The sequence below is a fragment of the Kogia breviceps genome, chromosome 2 (genome assembly GCF_026419965.1).
Source record: "Kogia breviceps isolate mKogBre1 chromosome 2, mKogBre1 haplotype 1, whole genome shotgun sequence".
Classification (NCBI taxonomy): Eukaryota; Metazoa; Chordata; class Mammalia; order Artiodactyla; family Physeteridae; genus Kogia; species Kogia breviceps.
The window spans coordinates 28,685,901-28,710,622 of NC_081311.1; the positions used below are offsets into that span (position 1 = coordinate 28,685,901).

The window sequence follows — 24,722 nt, forward strand, 5'->3', positions numbered from 1 at the left end:
AGATAGCAATTTGTACTCAGAGACACAGACATACAGGGGAGAAGACTATGTGAAGATAGAAGTAGAAATTGGAGCGAGGCATCTACAAACTAAGGGATGCCAAGGGCTGTCAGCAACCACCAGAAGCTAGAAGAATCAAAGAAGGATCCTCCTCTAAAGCCTTTAGAGAACATGACCCTGCTTGATTTCACACTTCTAGCCTCCAGAACTGTGAGAGAATACATTTCTGATGTTATAAGCCACCGAGTTTGTGGTAATTTGTTACAGCAGTCCCAGGAAACAAATACAGTCTATTAACTGGTGAATGGATAAACACAATGTGATAAATCCATGTAATGGAATTATTCAGAAATAAAAGGGAATGAAGTCCTGATACATGCTACAACATGGAGGAACCTCAAAAACATTTTACCCAGTGAAAAAAGCCAAACATATAATATATGATCCCACTTACTGAAATGTCCAGAAAGGGCAAATCCATAGAGACAGAAAGTGATTACCTAGGGGTGGAGGAAAAATGAGGAGTGACTGTAAATGGGCATGAGGTTTCTTTTCAGGGTGATAGAGGTATTCTTAAATTGTGGTAAAGGTTGCACAATTCTGTAAGCATACTAAAATTCTTTAAATTGTACACTTAAAATGGATGAATGTTGTGGTATGTAAGCTATATATATCAATAAAACCGTTTTAAAAAAATAGGGGTTCCCACCCTCCTACATTGTTGGTGGGAATGTAAACTGGTGCAGCCACTATGGAAAACAGTATGGAGGTTCCTTAAAAAACTAAAAATAGAGCCACCATATGATCCAGCGATCCCACTCCTGGGCATATATCTGGAAAAGATGAAAACTCTAATTTGAAAAGATGCATGCACCGAAGTGTTCATAGCAGCACTATTTACAATAGCCAAGACATGGAAACAACCAAAGTACCCATCAACAGACAATTGGTTTAAGAAGATGTGGTATAAATATCCAATGGAATATTACTCAGCCATAAAAAATAATGAAATGTTGCCATTTGCAGGAACATGGATGGACCTAGAGATTGTCATACTAAGTGAAGTAAGTCAGACAGAGAAAGACAAATATTATAAGTGATAAGTGATATCACTTATATGTGGAATCTAAAATAATATACAAATGAATCTTTATATAAAACAGAAACAGACTCGGAAGACAAACTTATAGTTACCAAAGGGGAAAGGGATGGGGGAGGGATAAATTAGGAGTATGGGATTAACAGATACAAACTACTATACATAAAATAGATAAGCGGGCTTCCCTGGTAGCGCAGTGGTTGAGAGTCTGCCTGCCAATGCAGGGGACGCGGGTTCGTGCCCCGGTCCGGGAAGATCCCACATGCTGCGGAGCGGCTGGGCCCGTGAGCCATGGCCGCTGAGCCTGCGTGTCTGGAGCCTGTGCTCCACAACTGGAGAGGCCACAACAGTGAGAGGCCCGTGTACCGCAAAAAAAAAAAAAAAAAAAAAAAATAAGCAACAGGATTTACTGTATAGTATGGGGAATGGTAGTCAATATCTTGTAATAACCTATAATGGAAAATAATCTGAAAAAAATACATATATAACTGAAAAAATTATACTTTCTCGCTGCACATACCTCTGTCATTCTGATTAAATAGACATAAACAATTTTTTAAAAATAGGGGTTCCCATTATCCTGAAACACCCTCCTTTTGTTAGAGCTTCTCCTGGGATTTCTACCTCCAGCATGTGGTTTATAGGGAAACTTGAACCACGCCAGTGAGACTTTGGATAAGTTAAAGGAGAAAATGCTACATCGTTTGATAGCTCGATCTAATGTGTAAAAAAAAAACTATACAGTGTTCTTCAAATAGAGCATTCAGTCTGAAACCTTCATCTTTCATTTCTTCCTTTTCCCACTAGGACAGGGACACTTCTGGGTATCTGGCTGGCAGGAACAATGCAAACGGAGTGGACCTGAACCGCAACTTCCCTGATCTCAATACCTACATCTACTACAATGAGAAGAATGGAGGCCCCAACCACCACTTGCCCCTTCCAGACAACTGGAAAAATCAGGTATAAGACAAAATTTGCAAGCAGTAAATCAGCATCTGGAATTTCTTCCCTGAATCTTCACATCAACTAAATATGCAATAATAAAGCATCAACCCAATTCTGTGCTAGTCTGTCCAGAGCAATGCTAACTGTAACGTATGCCTCTGTATTTTTTTCCCTCCCTGAGCATAGAGCCCTTCACTGAGCACATGATATTTGATGTTAGTAGTGAGAGTGGCAAAGGAGGTGAAAGTGGTATCATACCGCTGCACAGCACTTCATAATTTTATAGAATTCTTTCTCAGCTAGCGTTTCAGTTGATCATCGTAACACTCTGGTAAAGGCATCAAGCAGTGTTATCCATCCCCGTTTTACAGATAACACTTATAGAAAAAATAATTTAAACTCACATAGCTAGTAATTGGTGGACTCAAGATTAAAACCCAGGTCTTCTGACTCCTCATCCAACATTCTTTCTACTGCACTATACTGTCGACAGAGAACTGTAGCATTCTAAAGAGAAATCTCTCTTGCATGTGATGAACTGTACGCTTATCAACAATTAGCTAGAGAAAGAGGTTCAGGGAGTCTCACCCTTAAAAGTTTTTCTTCTTTGACTACTTTACCATACTCTCATTTCCCTTACTTTCTCAATCAAAGGATCCCATCTGATGCTCCCAGACCTCTTGCCCCTTGCTAATGCGAATGTTTTCAGCCTGATGGTCGCCCTGTTCCTGGGAATGACTCTTGTCATCCTTGGAGCATCACCGCCACCCTGTTTCTTACACTGTATGGGCTAGTTCTAAACATTCTCTGTGAATATCTAAACTTAGAGACTGGGGAGAGAAAATTAAAGCAGGTGGAAGGCTTTATATTGGGAGTTTCTAGATGGAATATTATCAGTTTTTTTCCCCTTGGAATTGAAGCAAAAGTCATGCCGAGGGCTTCCCTGGTGGTGCAGTGGTTGAGAGTCCACCTGCCGATGCAGGGGACGAGGGTTCGTGCCCTGGTTTGGGAAAATCCCATATGCCGCCGAGCGGCTAGGCCCGTGAGCCATGGCCGCTGAGCCTGCGTGTCCGGAGAGGCCACAACAGTGAGAGGCCCGCGTACCGAAAAAAAAAAAAAAAAAAAAAAAAAGTCATGCCGACATGTTTAGATTTTGGATAGCAGCTATGCTCTTGGCTCAAGGAGATAATACATCAAAAATAACTTTGCACTCGTTGACATATCCATCCAGAAGGATGTTCTGATTTATTAAACTTGTCTACATAAAATAAGGTAATTGAGCCAGTAACAATTAGACTCCCACTGGCTCCTCTGTCTACATCTTAGAAGGAAAAAAGACAATGAGAAGTCCCTCTTGCTCTTGAGGGGCCAGGAACAGTGAGAGGCTGGCCTCCTTCTGATGGATGGAGGGTTAGGACATGGAGAAAGGACTGCTTTAAAGAATCTGAGCCCTGGTCACAGAGCTGGACGGGTGCCTTTGGGATTATATCCATTCTGATTGGGTGAGACTCAACATTATTCATTCAGTCTCCCTTGGAATAGAAAAGATGGAGGCCTTCACAGCTGACCCTTGGTCCAGGACGAGCCGTTAACACATTAACACCGCATAACCTCTAAGCACATCCATCCGTCCATCTTGAGGGGAGGAAAAACAGTGAAGACTGTAAATTATTTACTTACAAGTCCAATAGATTCGAGGCTTTCTTTAGAATACTGTCACTCACTAGCAATATAATCTGCAATAGAATGGGTGGAATCTCACTACTTAGCCAAGACTGGCCCATATTACAGTATGTGTAATTCGTGAAATTTGGGTATGACCACTGGAGAACATTCTACATGTCAACAACACAGCAGATGTGTTGGGGGAAAGAGGAGGTTGAAAACCATTGCTGTAAACCAGCAATTTTCAGATATATTTACTAGAACCCTAAATTTCTGCAGAGGAGCTCCAGAAGCTACTGGAACAGTGGGTAAGTTGGAGGACCCTTTTCTATTGCCAGAGAGAGGCCAAACTGGCACTCTGTGCTCTCCAATTTATGTTACCCCTCTTCAAACTGCTCTTTTTCTCCCTCTCTCTCTCTCTTTTTTTTTTTTGATAGACTTCATTTTTGAGCAGTTTTAGTCTCACAGCAAAATTAAGTGGAAAGTACAGAATATTACCATATATTCCCTGCTTCCCATTATCAACATCTCCCACCAGAGTGGTACATTTATTACAATGATGAACCTACATTGACTGTCATCATCACCCAAAAGTCCATAGTTTACATTAGGGTTCACTCTTCATGTTGTATATTCTGTGGGTTTTCACAAATGTATCATGACATGTATCTACCATTTTGCATTATGCACAATAGTTTCACTGCCTCAGATGACCTCTTTTTAGCTATTGAATACTTGGTTTCCGTATGAGATTTCATTTTAAACAAGTGTTCCATTCACTTAATTTGTTAAACTATCACGCAAAAAATCAAAATTTCCCCATCTGCACTTCTCATATCTGGTAGGATTCTCTTTGCTTTATTCAGACATGCCATCCTCTCAGGCCACAACCCGACAAACTCATGTAAACAGCCATCTGGCTTCAGTTGCAGCTTCACCGCCAAGCTCTCATCTCTCCTCAGGTGGAACCCGAGACCCAGGCAGTGATCCAGTGGATCCGCTCCTTCAACTTTGTCCTTTCGGCCAATCTCCATGGAGGGGCAGTGGTGGCCAATTACCCATATGACAAGTCCCTTGAGCACCGGGTCCGAGGTTTCCGCCGCACTGCCAATACCCCCACGCCTGATGACACACTTTTCCAGAAGGTATGCAGAATGGCTGCCTGTCCAGCCAGAGGAACTTGGGGCTTAGGTGTGTGACTGAGGTCAAAACACAGGACCCTGTTAGGAATGAACGAACAGAAAATGATTGAAAACACCTCCTGCTCGTTAAGAGCTTACAATCTAGTATATTACATTTTGTTTTGAGTGATAAGCCATAAATTCAGCAAAAAGTAAATAAATAGGAAAGCTTTTTACAATACAGTTACCAAAATGTAAAAAAATACTTAAGCTAATGACAAGCAAGAAATATGCCAAAAGCCTAATAGTGCTGGTGGTAAGCTAGAGCATTAAATGTGAATTTGGGGGCTCTAATTTATAGTTTTATGGTAATATGGCTATATTAATGAAAAATAGACCATGCACATGAAAAAGCTTTACATAGTAGTTCAAAAAGCAATAGAATAAAATTAACAGATCAGTTATTTTATAGTTAATATTATTATTAATATATAATTAATATAATGGTAACATTACTTAGTATCTCAATTTTTTTTCTTTTTTTGGGCTGTACCTCGTGGCTTGCAGGATCTTAGTTCCCCGACCAGGGACCGAACCTGGGCCCCAGCCTTGAAAGTGTGGAGTCCTAACCACTGGACCGCCAGGGAATTCCCCTATAATGATAACATTATTAATTCAACAGTTAATGAATTACACAGAGAATAACACCAGTTGTTGCTTTGCAAAGCAAGTATATTATTATATTTTCTTCTCTAGTAATCTCATTTTGTCCACTGTTATAAAATAGTAATGAAAGAGAATTATAGAGATTTTGAATAGATTCCTCTCTTTCCAACACACATCTCTCACCCCCAATACATAATTCTTTTTGTCACAAAGGCCTATCTTTCTTGCTTCTTGATTTCTCTTATAAAACTTGGCTGGAAAATGAGGTACACCTCATTGAGGTACACTAGAAGGGAGCTTATACATTATCAAGTGCTACCCCTCACTTTGCACTTGAAGAAATTTAGGCCCAAGATAGTGGGAAAATCAGAAGACAGGTCTCCTAACTCTAGTCCACTCCATGCACACACACCCCATCTCTCTATTCCTTCTGGTATTTTCTTTCGCTAAAGCAAATTATCAGTTGTTATAACTAGTGGGGTTCTTGGCCTCACCCTGCTTCTGAGTATGTGCGTTGCCACATGAGTTGGGGATACTCAAGGTCATTTTCTACCTGCTTTCCCGGTAGCTGGCCAAGGTCTACTCCTATGCACATGGATGGATGCACCAAGGTTGGAACTGTGGGGATTACTTCCCAGATGGCATCACCAACGGGGCTTCCTGGTATTCTCTCAGCAAGGGTAAGAAGAGTGCTAAGCACAAGAGTGCTGTAAGCTGAAGTAGAACGGGGTTCGTTTCTCCTTTTAAATTATCATTCCTTTTCACAGAGAAATGACAGGAATGCTATTTTGCATTCAAGTAGAGATCTGAAAAATGGGAAGTCTTAAGTTGGCATTTAACATCATCTTGTGATTCTTTAAAATGGAGGTTGGGACACCTAGTGGTCCCTTAAAACTGGTAGTTTACATAGTGGATTAGGGCATAGGAAGGGAATAATGCAGTCAAGTGGTTAAGAGCGTGGGTTCTGAGGGTACACTGGGCCGAAACCAGGCTTGCCCATTCACCAGTTATGTGGCTTCAGGCTAATTACCTAACTTCTCTGTGCTTCGGTTTCCTCATCTGTACTTTAAGAATAACACTACTTGCATTGTAATTTTGATGTAAGTATTAAATAATGCACATAGAGGATTTGGAAATGCCTGGTTGATAGATGTTAAGGTTTTTCTGTAGTAGCATGAGGTATGCCTCACGTAGCAAAGAAGGAGAGATGCTGGCCTGGACACAAACAGTTCCTCTGATATGTGCTCTCTGTACCCTGACTACCCATCTCCCATCAGAAGGGGTTTGCTGTGGACAGTGGCCATTGATAACAAAGCAGAAACCTCTAGCAAGAGGCTTCTCTCTCTCTATTCCCTGGGCTTTTCCCATCACTGAGGGTCAAGATAGAACCTCTGTTCACAGACCTTCAGTAGATAGGGAACCTAAGGTTAGGGAGGAGGCTGAAGCAGGAAGCCAGGTTCTCTTAGGAATCATGTTGCAGCAGCTGTCTTTCTCCATCTTCTCACATCTGACCTGTCAGAGCCCAGGTAGTAGAACACTCACTGGAGAGGGCTGAGCTGATGGCTGGTCCTGTGGGGAGTGGGCAGGAGGAAGGTGAGGGAGTCATCATGTACTGGGAAGGCGGTAGACTTATCATGGCCGAAAACTCACTTGAACCCAAGGCAAGAAGATTTCTTTTTGTCAAAGACAGATATACATTTATTACCTTTTGTTATGGAAAGTTTAAAAATCACTAAACGAATATGATAATTTTTTTAAAAAACACTTTACCTTTAATATTCATGTGGAACATCAAGTAGCATTATGTATCACTGGAAGTTTTTAAGACTAGGTAACAGATTTAAGAATCATCTTCCTTGTCACTTTACTACATCTACCAATATCTACCAATAGTTTACTGTTAATTTAAGCCAAGGCAAGAAGATTGAACTTTACTTTCTTTAGTTTGCATTAGGAAAGCAATAAGTACCCCCTCCCAAATTTAAACTATAAAATATACTTGTTCGAATTATACTTGTTCCTCCCTTTCCCTTCCCATCCTCTGGCAAAGCATGACCCACTGCCTCCACTGAGAATCATTACCCTAAATTAAAGGGGTGCAATTCCAAGATCATGAAGTTTGTATCAAAATGATAGTATGGTTTCTAGACCAGCTTCATCAGCATCACCTGGAAACTTGTTAGAAATGTAAATGTTCACTGAATACATACTGAATTGGAACCCTGGGGTTAAGCCCTAGCAATCTGTATTTGGCATGGGATGTTGGGTGGGAACCTGGTTGTACAAATCTGCCACCACCCTCTTTCCCTTAGGAATGCAAGACTTTAATTACCTCCATACCAACTGTTTTGAGATCACGCTGGAACTGAGTTGTGACAAGTTTCCGCGGCAAGAGGAATTACAGCGCGAGTGGCTGGGTAATCGGGAAGCCCTAATTCAATTCTTGGAACAGGTAAATCCCATTCTTTGACTTTCCTGGTTACAGAAAGGGAAGTGTTTTCTGATGGTAGGCAAGGTATTTTGTGTGACTCAGGTCTGACTTTTGCTCTGACTCATTACAATAGATCTCAGCTTCTCTACCAGTGAAATTAATTCATTCAACATCGTTGAGCACAGCTATCTGTCAGAGACTGTACTATATGCTCGGGATTAAGAGTAAACAAATAGGGCTTCCCTGGTGGTGCAGTGGTTAAGAATCCGCCTGCCAATGCAGGGGACATGGTTTCAAGCCCTTGCCTGGGAAGATCCCACATGCTGCGGAGCAACTAAGCCCGTGCGCCACAACTACTGAGCCTGCACTCTAGAGCTCACAAGCCACAACTACTGAGACCCACTGCTACAGCTACTGAAGCCCGCATGCCTAGAGCCTGTGCTCCACAACAAGAGAAGCCACCGCAATGAGAAGCCCGCGCACCGCAACGAAGAGTAGCCCCTGCTCACCGCAACTAGAGAGACCCTGTGCGCAGCAACGAAGACCCAACACAGCCAAAAATAAAAACAAATAAATTAATTAATTTTTAAAAGAAGAGTAAACAAACAACAAATATCTCTGTATATATGCAGCTTATATTCTAGTGAGGAGAGACAGACAATAAAGAAAAAATGAAATAAATTTTATAACATGTTAAATGCAAAATGCTATAAAGAAGGCCTTACAGAGAAAGTGACATTTAAACAGACTTAAAGGAGGTAAGAGAGTAAACCACAAAGATATCTAGGGGAAAAGGGGCTCCCTGATGAAGTCACAACTGCAAATGCAAGGCCAACAACAAGTAGATGAAAAGATGCTCAAAATCCTGAGGGAAATGTAAATCAAAGCCACAGTGAAATACCACCTCACACTCATTAGGATGGCTGCTATAAGAAAAACAAATTTACAAACAATGACAGAAAATAGCAAGTGTTGGCAAGGATGTGGAGAAATTGGAACCCTGGTACAGTGTTGTTGGGAATGTAAAATGGTGTAGCCACTATGAAAAACAGTGTGGTGGTTCCTGAAAAAATTTAAAATAGAGCTGCCATATGATCCTGCAAAACCGCTTCTGGGTATATATTCAGAAGAACTGAAAGCGTGATCTCAAAGAGATATTTGTATACGCATGTTCATAGCAGCATTGTTCACAGTAGCCAAAAGGTGAAAGCAACCCAAGTGTCCATTGATGGATGAAGGGATAAACAAAATGTGGTATAGATACACAATGGGCATACAGCCTTAAAAAAGAAGGAAATTCTGTCATATGTTACAACATGGATGAACCTTGAGGACATTATGCTACGTGAAATAAGCCAGTCCCCCAAAAAACAAATGTGATATAATTTTACTTATATGAGATATCAAAAGTAGTCAAATTCATAGAGATAAAAAGTAGATTCGTGACATGATTTGACTTAGATTTTAACAGGATCTCTCTGACTGCTCTATTGAGATTACTGGGGATCGGAGTGAGACCAGAGAGACCAGTCAAGGGTCTATCACCATAATGTTTGTGAAGCTCAAGTGCAGAAACACATGGGAAAGGGCTTCGTGGACTCTCAAACACAGCACAAAGGTTTTATGAGCATAACTATACACTATAAACTTTCCTACAGGTACACCAAGGCATCAAGGGAATGGTGCGGGATGAGAATTATAATAATCTTGCGGACGCTGTCATTTCTGTCAGTGGGATTAACCATGATGTCACTTCAGGTAGGTGGCCACTGCTTAGTGGGGTGAGAAGGAAGCTTTCACTCCCTTACCGTCTTCAGCCTAATGAGGAGGCCAATTTGTAAGCCAGTGAGACCAGCAGGGACATCAAGGACACTGGGGGTGGTGGACTGGAGGAAGGAAGGATAACAGGATTGAGGACAGGAATTAAGAGGCAAGGGCCAGAAAGATGTAAATGTAACATCTCTCTCAGCATTCAGGAGTCACTGCCTCATAGAACTTTGTTAGGGGTGTTTCCTGGGTTTGAGGTTATTAATAGCTCACATACTGGTGTGGAATGGGCTAGAAAAAAAAAGACTGTAAAACTGATGTTTAATCTTGTCCCTGAGCCAGGCATTTCGCTACACCTCCGTTCAGGGAAAAGTCAGTAAAAGGCATTACATAGGCTCGCTGCAGGGCAAGATGGATGGTGGAGGCAGATCTCGGAACCAACTTGGAACCTTCTAGAATGGTACAGAATATCTCACAGCACAATGGTGTTGCCAGCTGCCCCAGCCCAATCTGATCAGGTTTGGGGTTGTTTGTTTGGTTTTTAATGTAGAGCAGTAGCTCCCAATGGTTAGGGGCAGGTGAGATCTGCCTCCCTCCCCCAGCCTTGATACCAGCATGCTCAGCCACATTTCACCGTGCAGGCTTTACCAAGCAGGCATCTTACAGCTCAGACAGTCTGTTTAAACTAGATGAATCTCAGCTTTAAGGTGATAAATTATATTCTTTAAGGTGATTCCAACACATCTTACACGAACAGTTCATTCAAGGCAAAGGCAACAACATTCTAAAGGCAGAATTCTGTAGCCCCACAGTCAAGTATCAGACACCAGAATCCTCCAGCCCAGTGACTGGAGCCAGGACTGTATAGGGAACCAACCTTTGGAATCCGTAAGAGCTTCAGGGCCTGCTAGATTCCTTTTTTATTTATAATTTATTTATTTATTTATTATTATTATTATTTTTTGGCTGCGTTGGGTCTTCCTTGCTGTGTGCGGGCTTTCTCTAGTTGCGGCGAGCAGTGGCTACTCTTCGTTGTGGTGCGTGAGCTTCTCACTGCGGTGGCTTCTCTTTGTTGCAGAGCACGGGCTCCAGGCACGCGGGCTGCAGTAGTTCTGGCACACGGGCTCAGTAGTTGTGGCTCGCGAGGTTAGTTGCTCTGCGGCATGTGGGATCTTCCTGGACCAGGGCTCAAACTCGTGTCCCCTGCATTGGCAGGCAGATTCTCAACCACTGCGCCATGAGGGAAGTCCCATAGATTCTTTCTTTTTTGGATTTTATTTAATTTATTTTTTTATACAGCAGGTTCTTATTAGTCATCCATTTTATACACATCAGTGTATACATGTCAATCCCAATCTCCCAATTCATCCCACCCCCACCCCCACCCCCGCTTACCCCCTCAGTGTCCATACATTTGTTCTCTACATCTGTGTCTCAATTTCTGCCCTGCAAACTGGTTCATCTGTACCATTTTTCTAGGTTCCACATATATGCGTTAATGAACAATATTTGTTTTTCTCTTTCTGACTTACTTCACTCTGTATGACAGTCTCTAGATCCATCCACGTCTCAACAAATGACCTAATTTTGTTCCTTTTTATGGCTGAGTAATATTCCATTGTATATATGTACCACCTCTTCTTTATCCATTCATCTGTCGATGGGCATTTATGTTGCTTCCATGACCTGGCTATTGTAAATAGTGCTGCAATGAACATTGGGGTGCATGTGTCTTTTTGAATTATGGTTTTCTCTGGGTGTATGCCCAGGAGTGGGATTGCTGGATCATATGGTAATTCTATTTTAACTTTTTTAAGGAATCTCCATACTGTTCTCCATAGTGGCTGTATCAATTTACGTTCCCACCAACACTGCAAGAGGGTTCTCCTTTCTCCACACCCTCTCCAGCATTTGTTGTTTGTAGATATTCTGATGATGCCCATTCTAACTGGTGTGAGGTGATACCTCATTGTAGTTTTGATTTACATGTCTCTAATAATTAGTGATGTTGAGCAGTTTTTCATGTGCTTCTTGGCCATCTGTATGTCTTCTTTGGAGAAATGTCTATTTAGGTCTTCTGCCCATTTTTTGATTGGGCTGTTTGTTTTTTTACTATTGAGCTGCATGGGCTGTTTATATATTTTGGAGATTAATCCTTTGTCTGATGATTCATTTGCAAATATTTTCTCCCATTCTGAGGGCTGTCTTTTCGTCTTGTTTATGGTTTCCTTTGCTGTGCAAAAGCTTTGAAGTTTCATTAGCTCCCCTTTTGTTTATTTTTGTTTTTATTTCCATTACTCTAGGAGGTAGATCACAAAAAGATCTTGCTGTGATTTATGTCAAAGAGTGTTCTTCCTATGTTTTCCTTTAAGAGTTTTATAGTGTCTGGCCTTACATTTAGGTCTTTAATCCATTTTGAGTTTATTTTTGTGTATGGTGTTAGGGAGTGTTCTAATTTCATTCTTTTACATGTAGCTGTCCAGTTTTCTCAGAACCATTTATTGAAGAGACTGTCTTTTCTCCATTTTATATCCTTGCCTCCTTTATCATAGATTAGTTGACCATAGGTGCATGGGTTTATCTCTGGGCTTTCTGTCTTGTTCCATTGATCTGTATTTCTGTTTTTGTGCCAGTACTATATTGTCTTGATTACTGTAGCTTTATAGTATAGTCTGAAATCAGGGAGTCTGAAATCAGGGAGTCTGATTCCTGCAGCTCCGCTTTTTTCCCTCAAGACTGCTTTGGCTATTTGGGGTCTTTTGTGTCTCCATACAAATTTTAAGATTTTTTGTTCTAGTTCTGTAAAAAATGCCATTGGTAATTTGATAGGGATTGCATTGAATCTGTAGATTGCTTTGGGTAGTATGGTCATTTTCACAATAATGATTCTTCCAATCCAAGAACTGGTATATCTCTCCATGTGTTGGTATCATCTTTAATTTCTTTCATCAGTGTCTTATAGTTTTCTGAGTACAGGTCTTTTACCTCCTTAGGTAGGTTTATTCCTAGGTATTATATTCTTTTTGTTGCAGTGGTAAATGGGAGTGTTTCCTTAATTTCCCTTTCTGATCTTTAGTTGTTAGTGTATAGGAATGCAAGAGATTTCTGTGTGTTAATTTTGTATCCTGCAACTTTACCAAATTCATTGATTAGCTCTAGTATTTTTCTGGTGTCATCTTTAGGATTCTCTTTTTTTTTTTTTTTCATCTGCTAACAGTGACAGTTTTACTTCTTCTTTTCCAATTCGTATTCCTTTAATTTCTTCTTTTTCTTCTCTGATTGCCATGGCTAGGACTTCCAAAACTATGTTGAAAAATAGTGGTGAGAGTGGACATCCTTGTCTTGTTCCTGATCTTAGAGGAAATGCTTTCAATTTTTCACCATTGAGAATGATGTTTGCTGTGGGTTTGTCATATATGGCCTTTATTATGTTGAGGTAGGTTCCCTCTATGCCCACTTTCTGGAGAGTTTTTATCATAAATGGGTGTTGAATTTTGTCAAAAGCTTTTTCTGCATCTATTGAGATGATCATATGGTTTTTGTTCTTCAATTTGTTAATATGATGCATCACATTGATTGATTTGTGTATATTGAAGAATCCTTGCATCCCTGGGATAAATCCCACTTGATCATGGTGTATGATCCTTTTAATGTGTTGTTGGATTCTGTTTGCTAGTAGTTTGTTGAGGATTTTTACATCTATATTCATCAGTGATATTGGTCTGTAATTTTCTTTTTGGGGGGTATCTTTGTCTGGTTTTGGTATCAGGGTGATGGTGGCCTCATAGAATGAGTTTGGGAGTGTTCCTTCCTCTGCAACTTTTTGGAAGAGTTTGAGAAGGATGGGTGTTAGCTCTTCTCTAAATGTTTGATAGAATTCACCTGTGAAGCCATCTGGTCCTGGACCTTTGTTTGTTGGAAGATTTTTAATCACAGTTTCAATTTCATTGCTTGTGATTGGTCTGTTCATATTTTCTATTTCTTCCTGGTTCAGTCTTGGAAGGTTATACCTTTCTAAGAATTTGTCCATTTCTTCCAGGTTGTCCGTTTTATTGGCACAGAGTTGCTTGTAGTAGTCTCTTAGGATGCTTCGTATTTCTGCAGTGTCTGTTGTAACTTCTCCTTTTTCATTTCTAATTTTATTGATTTGAGTCATCTTCCTCTTTTTTTTTTGATGAGTCTAGCTAATGGTTTATCAATTTTGTTTATCTTCTCAAAGAACCAGCTTTTAGTTTCATTGATCTTTGCTATTGTTTTCTTAGTTTCTTTTTCATTTATTTCTGCTCTGATCTTTATGATTTCTTTCCTTCTGCTAACTTTGGGTTTTGTTTGTTCTTTAGTTCCTTTAGGTGTAAGGTTAGATTGTTTAGTTGAGTTTTTTTGTTTGTTTCTTGAGGTAGGCTTGTGTAGCTATAAACTTCCCTCTTAGAACTGCTTTTGCTGCATCCCATAGGTTTTGGATCATTGTGTTTTCATTGTCATTTGTCTCTAGGTATTTTTTTATTTCCTCTTTGATTTCTTCAGTGATCTCTTGGTTATTTAGTAACGTATTGTTTAGCCTCCACGTGTTTGTGTTTTTTACATTTTTTCCCCTGTAATTCATTTCTAATCTCATAGCGTTTTGCTCAGAAAAGATTCTTGGTATGATTTCAATTTTCTTAAATTTACTGAGGCTTGATTTGTGACCCAAGATGTGATCTATCCTGGAGAATATTCTATGCGCACTTGAGAAGAAAGTGTAATCTGCTGTTTTGGGATGGAATGTCCTATAAATATCAATCAAATCTATCTGGTCTGTTGTGTCATTTAAAGCTTGTGTTTCCTTATTCATTTTCATATTGGATGATCTGTCCATTGGTGTAAGTGAGGTATTAAAGTCTCCCACTATTATTGTGTTACTGTCCATTTCCTCTTTCATAGCTGTTAGCATTTGCCTTATGTATTGAGGTGCTCCTATGTTGGAGCATATATATTTATATATAAATTATATATATATTATATATATAATATATATTCATAATTGTTATATCTTCTTGTTGGATTGATCCCTTGATCATTATGCAGTGTCCTTCCTTGTCTCTTGTAACATTCTTTATTTTAAAGTCTATTTTATCTGATATGAGTATTGCTACTCCAGCTTTCTTTTGATTTCCATTTGCATGGAATATCTTTTTCCATCCCCTCACCTTCAGTCTTTATGTGTCACTACGTCTGAAGTGGGTCTCTTGTAGGCAGCATATATATGGGCCTTGTTTTTGTATCCATTCAGCAAGTGTGTGTCTTTTGGTTGGAGCATTTAATCCATTCACATTTGAGGTAATTATCGATATGTATGTCCCTATTACCATTTTCTTAACTGTTTTGGGTTTTTTGTTTGTAGGTCCTTTTCTTCTCTTGTGTTTCCCACTTAGAGAAGTTCCTTTAGCATATGTTGTAGAGCTGGTTTGGAGGTGCTGAATTCTCTTAACTTTTGCTTGTCTGTAAAGCTTTTGATTTCTCCATCGAATCTGAATGAGATCCTTGCCAGATAGAGTAATCTTGGTGTAGGTTCTTCCCTTTCATCACTTTAAATATATCATGCCACTCCCTTCTAGCTTGTAGAGTTTCTGCTTGCTGAGAAATCAGCTGTTAACCTTATGGGAGTTCCCTTGTATGTTATTTGTCATTTTTCCCTTGTTGCTTTCAATACTTTTTCTTTGTCTTTAATTTTTGTCAGTTTGATTACTATTTGTCTCAACGTGTTTCTCCTTGGGTTTATCCTGTATGGGACTCTCTGCGCTTCCTAGATTTGGGTGGCTATTTCCTTTCCCAAGTTAGGGAACTTTTCGACTATAATCTCTTCAAATATTTTCTCAGGTCCTTTCTCTCTCTCTTCTCCTTCTGGGACCCCTATAATGTGAATGTTGTTGCGTTTAATGTTGTCCCAGAGGTCTTTTAGGCTGTATTCATTTATTTTCATTCTTTTTTCTTTATTCTGTTCCGCAGCAGTGAATTCCACCATTCTGTCTTCCAGGTCACTTATCCGTTCTTCTGCCTCAGTTATTCTGCTATTGATTCCCTCTAATGAAGTTTTCATTTCAGTTATTATATTGTTCATCTGTTTGTTTGTTCTTTAATTCTTCTAGGTCTTTGTTAAACATTTCTTGCATCTTCTTGATCTTTGCCTCCATTCTTTTTCTGAGGTCCTGGCTCATCTTCACTATCAATATTCTGAATTCTTTTTCTGGAAGGTTGCGTATCTCCACTTCATTTAGTTGTTTTTCTGGGGTTTTATCTTGTTCCTTCATCTGGTACATAGCCCTCTGCCTTTTCATCTTGTCTGTCTTTCTATGAATGTGGTTTTTGTTCCACAGGCTGCAGGATTGTAGTTCTTCTTGCTTCTGCTCTCTGCCCTCTGACCCCGCATAGATTCTTATACTCTATTCATGCAAGCATGGGGAATGTCTCATTCTAGCCAATCAACATACCTTGAATATCACCATTTTCACCAATAAGAGTCCACTTCCAACACCCATTATGCTAAATTGACAAATTACTCATTTCAGTAACAGAAAAACTCATTGCTAACATTCATTATGCTACTTAGCAAAGCATCTAGTGTTGCTAAGAGATAAAGATAGCTGAATCGGGCTTCCCTGGTGGCGCAGTGGTTGAGAGTCCGCCTGCCGATGCAGGGGACACGGGTTCGTGCCCCCGTCCTGGAAGATCCCACATGCCGCAGAGCGGCTGGGCCTGTGAGCCACGGCCGCCAAGCCTGCGCGTCCGGAGCCTGTGCTCTGCAACGGGAGAGGCCACAGCAGTGAGAGGCCCGCGTACCGCAAAAAAAAAAAAAAAAAAAAAAAAAAAAAGATAGCTGAATCCCTTTAACAGCTGCATCTGGAATTGGGCCTTTCCAGTACAATGCTAGCTAACCATTCCTGGGTGTGAGCCCCTAATTAAAGAAAATGACAGCCCCCAGGGTATAACAAAGTATCCAACATATGCATTAAAACACACTGCTTGGCTTTCCCTAGTGGCGCAGTGGTTGCGGGTCCGTCTGCCGATGCAGGGGACACCGGTTCGTGCCCCGGTCCGGGAAGACTCCACATGCCGCGAAGCGGCTGGGCCCGTGAGCCATGGCCGCTGGGCCTGTGCGTCCAGAGCCTGTGCTCCACAACGGGAGAGGCCACAACAGAGGCCCGCGTACCACAAAGAAACAAAACAAAACAAAATTAAAAAAAAAACCCACACTGCTTTTGCCAAAGAATTTTAAAGTAAATTACATTTAATAGGGGGCAGAGAAGAGACTTCCTCATTATTTATTATCTGTCTCATTCTTCTTCTTTTTTTTTTTTTTTTTTTTTTTTGGTGGTACGCAGGCCTCTCACTGTTGTGGCCTCTCCCGTTGCGGAGCATAGGCTCCGGACGCAGGCTCAGCGGCCATGGCTCACGGGCCTAGCCGCTCTGCTGCATGTGAGATCTTCCCAGACCAGGGCACGAACCCGTGTCCCTTGCAACAGCAGGCAGACTCTCAACCACTGCACCACCAGGGAAGCCCCTGTCTCATTCTTGATTGCATGTATTTCAATTATTCATTGCTGTACAATTAAAAGAAATTATAAAGGCACAGTCATAATTTATTCTAAAGAGATATAAAGTCATTAGCCAAAATGCTACATCCCTGCCATGAGATACAGGCTTTCTTTTCAATTTTATTTTCCCCTTTTGATGGTGGTGGAAGAAATATTAGAAATACAGTTCTCAAACTCAGATCTTTAGTGGAGCACCCCCTCTCAATACAAGATTACACACATACAACAGCGCTGACAGCTGGTTGTCCAGACCATGTCCATTGGTGCGGGTTGTGCACTGCACAACATAAAGCAATCCATTTCTTTTCTGGTAGCTCATATTTGTCCAAAAAGTTTTTGCTTCCATCCTCATTATTTCTTTAAGTAGGTGTCATTTCTTCACAATGACTTTTCAAACATTGAAACAGAGATTTCATGTTAGTCTCTTTACCAGGCAAAACATTCATAAATCTTTCAGCCTTTCTCCTAGTAACCCTTTACTAGACATGAGTTTGTGTTAAAATACAGGGTCTAAAATGAAACACAGTACTCTCACTGTAGAGCACAGTGAAACTTCTGCTTCCCAGGAGCTGAGGCCCACGCTCTTACGATGTTTATGACAACCTATGATTGTTTTAGATCTTTACCAGTTTCATCATGCTATTAAGAAAATTCAAGCTTGTGGTCAGCTAAAACCCTCAGATCATTTTTTCATATCAAGGCCTCACCTGGGGCAGATTTCTCATCAGCAGGCTGAGTTATATCCTTGTGACTTTTAGGTGACCATGGAGATTACTTCCGGCTGCTGCTTCCAGGTACCTACTCTGTCACTGCCACAGCGCCCAGGTTTGACCCAGAGACAGTGAGTGTGACCGTGGGTCCTGGGGAGCCCAAACTGGTGAGTTAGGCTGACCTTTACAGAGCACCGTAAAGATCACTTATAGAGTTACAAATAATCGATTGTATAGTTCTAATCTTTGCCAAACTTCCCTCTTTCACCATCTAAAAAAAAATTCATTGCTCTCATATGCTAATTTTTCTTCTGTCATTCTCCTATTACATCCTTACCCACTTCCTTCTGGTTTTTCCTTTTCTTTCTGTTTAACACAGCATAATGATTAAAACACTACCTGATTCTAAATCCAGCTCATTTGTCCACAGATCTTGGACAAGCTACCTGATCGCTCTCATTCTCTGTTTCTTCCACTGTAAATTGGTGATAATAGTGCCTCCTTCACAAGAGGTTGAAGTGAGAAAGTGCATGTAAAGCCTTTAGTATAGCGACTTACACGTAGAAAGTGCTCACACTTAGTTCGTAAATCCCAGAGACCTTGCCCAGATACACAGGCTTACGTTCTTCTGTGCCGTCGGCAAGGACTGCCACCAGATGGCACTCTGCCCCCTTCTGGTGCCCATGTGCCCGGGCAGCCTTGCTTTCCCCTCACTCAGCAAAGAGCCAGCAGCTCTCCAATAGTCAACTCTCCAAAGACTTTCTTTTATAGATAGGATGAGAAGCAACGAACTGTTTTGATCTACAGCCTGGACCTTTTTAGCTTTGGTCGTAGTAGATCGTGATCTCAGAGCCAAAGAGGCTCAAAGATCATGGACATTAATCCTCTGGTTTCTCAAACGAGGAAAAGGTAATGATGCCATCCTGGTTAATGAGCATCTGTGGACCTTTTTCTCATGTCAGGTCTTCCCTCCTCAGTCTGTCCTGTTCCTTCTCTATACATCCCAAGAGCTTAGCAGACCCTCCCTCCCCTTTCCCTGTTAACTCAGTGCAGTCGAGTATCTTGCCTTTTCAAATAGTTATAGGTACTATTCACTGAACAGCCACTATGTGTCAGACGTTATCTGAGAACTTTCCAGAATTATCTCATTTAACCTTCATAACAGCCCTGTAAGGTAGATCTACATATCCCCATTTGTGGCTGAGGAAGGTGAAGCTTAGAGAACATAAGTAACTTGTCCAATACCACACAGTGAGTAAGTGGGAGCCATGATTCCAGCCTCTGTGGGGCTTTCAGGACTGCCTTCTTATCCAGTCTGTTACAGGGCCTCGAGCTAAGCTCACAACTTGTGTTCATAACCCCTTATTTTAACACAAGGATCAAGGTCAAGAGCTCCTTAAATCCTTTGAAAATTCCTCTGAAATTTCTAGACAGTTCCCCCTTTCCCCTCCACCCCCATCTCCTGCAGGATATAAATGACTTCTACTTGCAGATGCAGGAAGCAACGAGTAACTCTTCCCTGGCAGCCTGTTACCTGGTCCCAACTTCCCTACCAGTGCACCACCCTCTTTCCCTTTTCCCTTGTTATCCGCCTGCTCCTCATCTGCCCTAAAATCAAACGACTCTTAGGCAGCTGCTTACAGAAGTCTTGCACTACATGCAAGTCTATTCAATTGCAAATTCAAACAAGGACAAATCCTCTTAAGTAACAAATTCTGCTTCAAAAGATCTCATCTCCTTTGTCACATAGCCTTTAAATTAATTAACATAACCCATCATTGTATCACATATAACTCAGAGGGGGGAAAATCTGTCTTTTGGACACGATTCTCAGATACAGTCACAGCTAAGAATACATTTATTGATCCCAGCTGAGTCTTTTCCCATTCTAAGGCAGAGATCCATTTGGTTGAGGGAAGAGAAAAGAAAAAAGATCATTTACTAGAGGGTTTTCATGCTGCAAATAAAACTCTTTAAAGTATCTCCGAGAGTCCAGGCTTTTCCCCTTGGCTTTCCCCACTGCCTTCCAGATGTCCCGCTCCTTTAATTTCCTCTGTCCTCCCCTCATTTTGTTGTCTCTCTCTCTCTCTCTCTTTCTTTCCTTTCCTCGATCCTTATATTACTACATAGGAAATAGTACTGATACAGTGCAATTGGCTCTGATTTCTCCCGCTTTGGGAGAGCTAGCAGAAAAGCTGGCTATGGTTTGTTGTGAAAGGGGCAAGAAATAACCCCGTGAAGAGGTCTGTCTGTCACATGTTTTCCAACTCCCCACTGGCTTCAGCAGCTCACACTGTTCCCAGGGCCGGAAAGCCAAGGATGCCTCTGGGGAGTGTGGTTAGAACAGTGCCACACCCTCGCCTTTTCCTTCCTGGGTCAGCTCTACGGCTTCTGCACAGCCAGCACATCCCACACCTGTCAGCCAGAAGCATCTTTACCTCTATGTGCATGGTCAGAGGGGAAGTTTCAATGTACTGCTGGAAACAGTACATTAATACACATGGACACTGGGAATTTAAGAATCCATACTAACAATCTGTATCATCTCTACTATCTCTATTTCCAAACAATTATGACAGAAAGTTTAATTCTGAAGGTCTGAGGCAGTCTTTGGCATTTCTGCGCACAACGCCTATGATTCACAGAGTCAGCATAAAGGGGATTATTGTGGCACCATCGATCTTAGCTCTTGTGCTGAACAACAGTATCGGTAAAATCACGGTTCGAGGTGTAGATATAATTTTTTCTATTACAAATAAATAAATGTACATTAAGTTCATGTCGATATACCCTATGTTATCACCAGTGATTATGTGCCACTTTGAGGGGAATATTAGCCAAGCCTGTATGACACCACCAATGCTGCTCTGGATGGTTGCTGTGATATTCTCCTTGGTCCCTTGTCCTCAGAACCTGGAACCATGGTAAAACGAGGTCCAAACTGGCCTTCCGACAATTTCAATCCTAGGAAATGGAAAACTGATTCCTGTGCTCTCCTAGCTTCTTTTTCTTTTTTCCAGGTTAATTTCCAACTCAAGAGAAGCACCCCTCCAGCAGCCCCTAAGAGGAGAGGCCCCAACTCAGGGCATAGAGGCAGAGTCTTACCAAAGAAAGTAAACCCCCGGGCAGCTAGGAAAAAAGAAATGATGATGAAACAGTCCCAGAGAGTCCCTGCCTGAAATCCACAGTCCCCGGGGCAACACTTTAGAAACGCTTTGTTCCCGCTCTCACACCACATGAAGCATTCTTTCTATTTTATTATCTGAGACATATTTAAATATAAACATATTCAGAACAATTCAGAATGGTCTCCATCTGTTCCAGGGGTAAACCCTCTGATGCAGCAGTACATACATGCAGTGGAGTTCAGTAAGATTTTCTGATTCTGAGGGTATGTGGTTTAGGTCCAGAAGGCTCTATGCCAGTCTATGCTGTGTCCAGAGACTGGTTCTGGCTGGTTAGTCACTATCTCTAGAGTCCAGCAGAGAGCCTGCAACACAGTAAGTACCCAATGAAGGTTTCTGGATGAATGGCTGAAAGGCTGAAATGATCATTACATAGCAAGACCAGGTGACCAATTCTCCTGCAATCCCAGAGGACTGTTTCAACAAGAGCCAATAGTTTCTTATTAAGAAAAGGATTTCACACACAAACATCTAGTCCGCTGCTTCATACATGGGCATTTTAAACAATATGCATCTTTCAAACATTTTCTGGGCATGTAAGTGTAATGCAGATGCCCCTGTGGATTGACTGTGTCCTGACCCTGTGCCAGGGATACACAGCACTCTCCACCCCCACTGAGTTCTCCAGAACAAACCCATTTGTACTAAAAGTGTTATTAAGCAAAGTAGATGTCACTGAAGATTTTGAAGGCATGTGTAGTGTTTCATCACACATCAGGCAAGTTCATAAACCGCCACTGGGCATGCTGAGGTTCCCAAGTACCCTGTACTTGGGCTTGCTGGGGGTTCTTTACCCATCATCACCCATTTCAGGGAGCCTCAGTGAGACAGGGCAGGCTCCATTTCCCCCAATTTGCTCCACCTCCTCTCACCTTGTCAGCCTCCCCCACTGGCGCCCCAGCCTCTAAGTCACCCAGACCTTTCTTAACATTGAGCAAAGTAGCTGCTCTCAACAAGTATTCCCACACCCACCAGAAAAGAAGAGGTGCTCTAGCTGTGACAGTCCACCCTCTGTAGGAGGCCATTCAAGTTTAGGATTAACACATGATTTATTTTTGTTACTTGAGCGATCTCTCAATCTGCGGTTAAAAGGGAAACAGAAGATAAACATACCTTTTCCCATTTAAAGAGGAAATTCTCTCCTCAGATGATGTTTTCTTTCTTCCCAATTTTAATTCCGTATCCCTTGGATCCCTTCTTATTGTTAGAAAGAAGGAGCTACTCGAGAGGGCTCTTTTCAATTCAGTGAGACTTTGTGCCTGACGTTGCCATATGCAGTCGATTTTTCCAGATTGTCTGAATATCACTTACTTTGATTTCACCTTGCCTTGTACATAGCCATTTAACAGAGCTGATGTTTGCAAAGTATGGTCACAGTGCTTTCTCTGGCCCAACCGTATGCTTTTATTTATTCATTTATTCATTCATTCATGCAGGGGACATTTATTGAGTCCTTGCTCTCAATAAATGCAGAGAATACAAGGAGAAATAAGATACAGCTCATTATCTCAGCGCTGCCGTGACCTAGTTGGGAAGACAAATAGGTCATTACATTGCCTTGTGATAATTGCCTTGATGCAGTGAACTCTGGGGCAGGAGGCTGGGGAGACTGTGCGAAGGGCCCTACCATAGTCTTGGGAAGATCAGGAAAGGCATATCAGAGTTCGTGAAGTCTACGGTGAGATGTAATAAGGTCAGATAAATAGGCATCGGCCAGGGGGGAGAGAAATGGGGGAGCAAGAGTTAGATTGAGGGGCTGGAGGCTCCAGAGAGGGCGGCCTTTGGGGAGGTGCAAGAAATTCAGCACAGGGCGAGTGAGTGAAGTGCCCAGAGAGGCCAGTGGGGTGGGGAGGGGCCAGACCGTGCAGGACTTTGAACCATATTACAGAGCTTGGACTTTATCCCGAGAAGAACAAGGAGCCGTTGGAGGGTTCCACCGAGGGGAACAGCAGAATCAGATTTAGAGCCATCACCCTGGCTGCGGCCTCAAGAGCTGGCTGGTGCAGCAGCAAGGCTGACTCAGTGAGAGCCAGGTGAGAAGGTGCCCCAAACTGGGGCTGGGCAACAGGGGTGGGGACCACCAGGCAACTCACGAGTTACCCAGAGGGCTTCCTGTCAGCCCCCGATGGCTTCACTGCCCTCTTCAAGATTTGCAGCTTTCTCATTCAGACACTCCCAAGCCTGCCATCCTGAGGATTTTAAGCACTAAAGGAGATGCAGGTTTTTAACCAAACCTTAAAGACTATCCTGAGTAAAATTCACCCAAGCAGTAGGTGATAATACAGACAGAATATTATAGGGAAAATACGGGGTCTGGCCATGACTGTACGAAAATTTCTCAATATGGAGGAAGGAGGTGAAATCAGAGCTGATGGGGGAGAGAGAGGGCAGGATTCAGAGGACAAGAAGGAACGTCCTCCAACTTTGAGTCCAGCATTCTCCTGGCCAGGAGCCTTTCTATTTTATGTCTAGGATCTCATTTTAAAGAGGAAGTCTTCTGCACAAAATGCCAGCCTAGATAGATAATGTTTCCCAAAGGGGGAGAATACTGTAGTTAAGGGCATGGAGTTTGGACTCTGACACACCTGAGTTTTAATCCTAGCTCTGCTCCTTATTTGCTGCATGACCTTGAACAAGTAACTTACCTTCTCTGAATCATGGTTACTCATCTGGAAAAAAAAAAAATGGAGATAATATCTACCTTCACTTGGAATTAAAGGTGAGACTCTCATGAATCAGTAGGGAGGGGAAGGCAGCTCCTGCCCTGGACCCTCCTCAGAGGATTATCACGCATCAGACTAGTCGATTGTAAACCAGTGACAGGGACATCATGGACTCGGGTGCAAAGGGGAGTTTGGAAGTGAGGCAGATCCTGAGGAGCTGAACCCAGCCTATTCTCTCTCTCTCTCTCTCTCTTTTTTTTTTTTTTTTAAATCCCATGTGCTGGAAGGTCTTTGTTTGTTCCGTATTCTTCCTAGCACTTTTCCTTCCAGATTGAAGATTTTTTTGACACAGTGATTTTCCTCGTGTGACTAGATAGGAGAATTTCCAATTTTCAGACAGGATGATACCTAATGACTGTTGGACCTGGTACTGGTGCCTGAAGAAGTTTCTTCTCTGGTAAGCTGTGACTACCTTACCTTTTCTTTCTTTTTTTTTTTTTTTCTTTTTCTTTTATTTTTTACCTTACCTTTTCATTTTACTCTGCCCAGCACTCAGAACAGTGCCTGGTATATATAAACACAGCAAACCTATTTGTTGAGTGAGTGATTCCAGGATTATTTTCACATTTTTTCCTCCTCCTCTCCTCTTTTACTATTTTTCTTCTTTTATCTAGTATAGTTTTGAGCATGCATTTTTAAAATTATTCTTATAAACCATGGTAGGCACAATTCTAAAATAAGTCCCCATGATCCCTGCCCTTGTATAATCCCTCCCCTTGCAGGTGGATGTGACTGTGATATCACTTCCCTACTTATGTTCCACTATATGACAAGAGGATTTTGCAGATGTGATCAAGGTTCCAAGCCAGCTGGTTCTGAGTTAATCAAGCAGGAGA

General features: G+C 41.7%; 1 protein-coding gene across 4 annotated transcripts in view; it reads left to right on the plus strand.

Moving 5' to 3' along the window:
• The window catches only part of CPN1 (carboxypeptidase N subunit 1), a 42,545-nt gene extending 21,274 nt beyond the window's left edge, over positions 1-21,271 (plus strand). For 3 of the 4 annotated variants that reach the window (XM_067027445.1, XM_067027448.1, XM_059054731.2), the window contains 7 exons: positions 1,907-2,062; positions 4,675-4,857; positions 6,068-6,179; positions 7,812-7,951; positions 9,589-9,688; positions 18,027-18,145; positions 20,999-21,271. In XM_067027445.1, the coding sequence (XP_066883546.1) occupies positions 1,907-2,062; positions 4,675-4,857; positions 6,068-6,179; positions 7,812-7,951; positions 9,589-9,688; positions 18,027-18,145; positions 20,999-21,157 (969 nt within the window). In that variant the 3' untranslated portion in view covers positions 21,158-21,271. The remainder of the gene's footprint in view (positions 1-1,906; positions 2,063-4,674; positions 4,858-6,067; positions 6,180-7,811; positions 7,952-9,588; positions 9,689-18,026; positions 18,146-20,998) is intronic. The other variant, XM_067027446.1, reaches the window with a different exon arrangement.
• Positions 21,272-24,722: the final 3,451 nt, after the last annotated feature.